The 2,061-nt window shown below is 61.5% G+C and overlaps 1 protein-coding gene across 1 annotated transcript in view; it reads left to right on the top strand.

Annotated features, from left to right (window-relative positions):
- Positions 1-1,026: 1,026 nt before the first annotated feature.
- The window catches only part of LOC112809436 (uncharacterized), an 8,240-nt gene continuing 7,205 nt past the window's right edge, over positions 1,027-2,061 (top strand). The window contains exons 1-2 of the mRNA XM_025852736.2: positions 1,027-1,534; positions 1,700-2,039. Coding sequence (XP_025708521.1) covers positions 1,402-1,534; positions 1,700-2,039 — 473 coding nt within the window. The 5' untranslated portion in view covers positions 1,027-1,401. The remainder of the gene's footprint in view (positions 1,535-1,699; positions 2,040-2,061) is intronic.

Raw genomic sequence — 2,061 nt, 5'->3', positions numbered from 1 at the left:
TACCCCAAATCTCTTGGCCCTTGTCCTTTTATTGTATTCACCTGGAGAAACCAAACACCTGCTTAAACTCCACTCTCCAACCAATAAGAATGTATCCCCGGCTGCAAGAAACAAAAATAAGAAAGGAAACGAAAAAGAAAACAACAAAGAAATGAAATTTATTTATTCCTCAGCAAGGGCTCAGGAAGCCATTTCCAGGAAAACCGAGGGGAGGAGGGTGGGGGGGGTGGAGAAAGAGCGGCAGGAAAGTGGGTGATGACCCAGATCCAAAGGGTCCCACCCTAAGGGACATGCATGCTTGTATAGAGAATCTCGAGGCAGAGGCATAGACGCTGTGCCCAAAGGTGTTTCAAGATCCATGGTTGCAATGAGACGAACAAAACTTTGAAAAAGAGAAACTGAAAAAACCCAAACGAGCAGGAGCTCTGTCCAGTGGAAGCCGACCTGGAACGCTCGAACGCCCCGTGCAGGTTCGTAGCCCTGTACTGAGATGTGGCTTCATTACTAAAATCCCGGAGGCCCAGGGGGCGCCTGGGTGGCTCAGCCGGTTAAGCGTCTGCCTTCAGCTCAGGTCATGACCCCAGGGTCCTGGGATCGAGCCCCGCATCGGGCTCCCCGCTCGGCGGGAAGCCTGCATCTCCCTCTCGCACTTGTGTTCCCTCTCTCGCTCTCGCGCTCTCTCTCTCTCTCTCTCTCTCTCTGTCAGTTAAATAAATACAGAAAATCTTAAAAAAAATCAATAAAATCCCGGAGGCTCAGGACACTCTCAAGGGGGCAAGCGTGGTTTTATTTGCAGAGCGCATCTGAGCAAGAGGCGCGCTCAGAAGACCGCAGCCCAAGCTCCTGTTCCCGGGGACCCAGGGGTCTGGCGGGCTCTGACTTGAGCCGCCTCCCGGAAAAACCTCAGACGGTGCCACCTCGGAGCCCATCACTTTCCTTGCATTACTATTCCCCTCTAGCCCCGGCGGCGGGATTCGCAGGGCTGGCCCAAGAGACATTCTCCCAACACTTGGGCAGGGCCTCCAGAGCTAGGGTGAGGTCTGTGTCTCACCCTACCCACACGGGCTTGCGCCATGCAGCACAGCGCCTTCCTGTGGGGGAGACAGGCCACCCGTTCGGGGCGTGCGAGCCCAGCCCCGACTTGAAGACTCATCCCCTCTAGCTAGGCATTGCCGGCTCCGACGCCCTCGGCAAAGAGCGCCCTACCCGAGCTCCCCTTGCAAGTGCCCCCGCCTGGTTGGTGCCCAAGCCAGGACCGCATGCGCACGTCCGCGAGCCCAACCCCCAGCAGCGGGCGGTATATAGAGAGGGGGCGCCTACCCAGACACTCGGGAACCCGACAACGCCAGGACCGCTTTGCCGGAGCCCGTCCGCAGGCCACCGCTCTCGGCGTCGTCACCCATGGATCCAGAAGGATCCGACGGGGAGTCTGCAGAAGACGGCACCAGGGATGTGGAGCCTCCCGGCCCAGGCCAGGACGATGACCCCGGCTTCCTCAGCCTGGAAGTCGACGACGACCGCGAAGAGCCGCAGGGTCGGTGCCCGTTGGGACAGGCGCCTGCAGCAAGCCCCAGAAACCAACGTTCCCTGGGCGAGGGGAGCGGTCCCGACACCCCGCAGATGCTGTCCCTCGCGCCCTCCTTCCCACAGCCTGGGCACCGATGCCCTGATCTTTCTGTCTGGATCTCCTCCTCTGCAGAAACCCGGCCTACGGCGATGTCGCTTACCGAAGACACCGAAGACACCGGAGACGGAGCGGCGGCGGAAGCGGGGGCCGAGGTCGCACCGGGGCAGGACCCTAGGGCCGCTGAAGTCGAGGAGGAAGCGGACGGCGACGGCGACGGCGACGGCGCCGCAGAATCTCCACCGCCTGGGCCAGGGCAGCCGGGGCCGGGGGCACTGCCGCTCCAGGCCCCCGTCACGGGTCCGGCGCCGGCACAGGGGCAGCCGACGACCCTGCGCGTCATGTTCAGCCTGTTGCAGCTGCGCGAGCTGGAGAACTTGTTCCAGCGCACCCAGTATCCCAACGCGTTCATGCGGTAAGCGGGCTGCGGCGCCGGG

The sequence above is a fragment of the Callorhinus ursinus genome, unplaced genomic scaffold (genome assembly GCF_003265705.2).
Source record: "Callorhinus ursinus isolate GAN/ISIS: 27379988/994484 unplaced genomic scaffold, GSC_fseal_2.0 scaffold33, whole genome shotgun sequence".
Lineage (NCBI taxonomy): Eukaryota > Metazoa > Chordata > Mammalia > Carnivora > Otariidae > Callorhinus > Callorhinus ursinus.
Note: the sequence above shows the minus strand (reverse complement) of the source record. Positions and strands in the feature narration are given on the sequence as shown.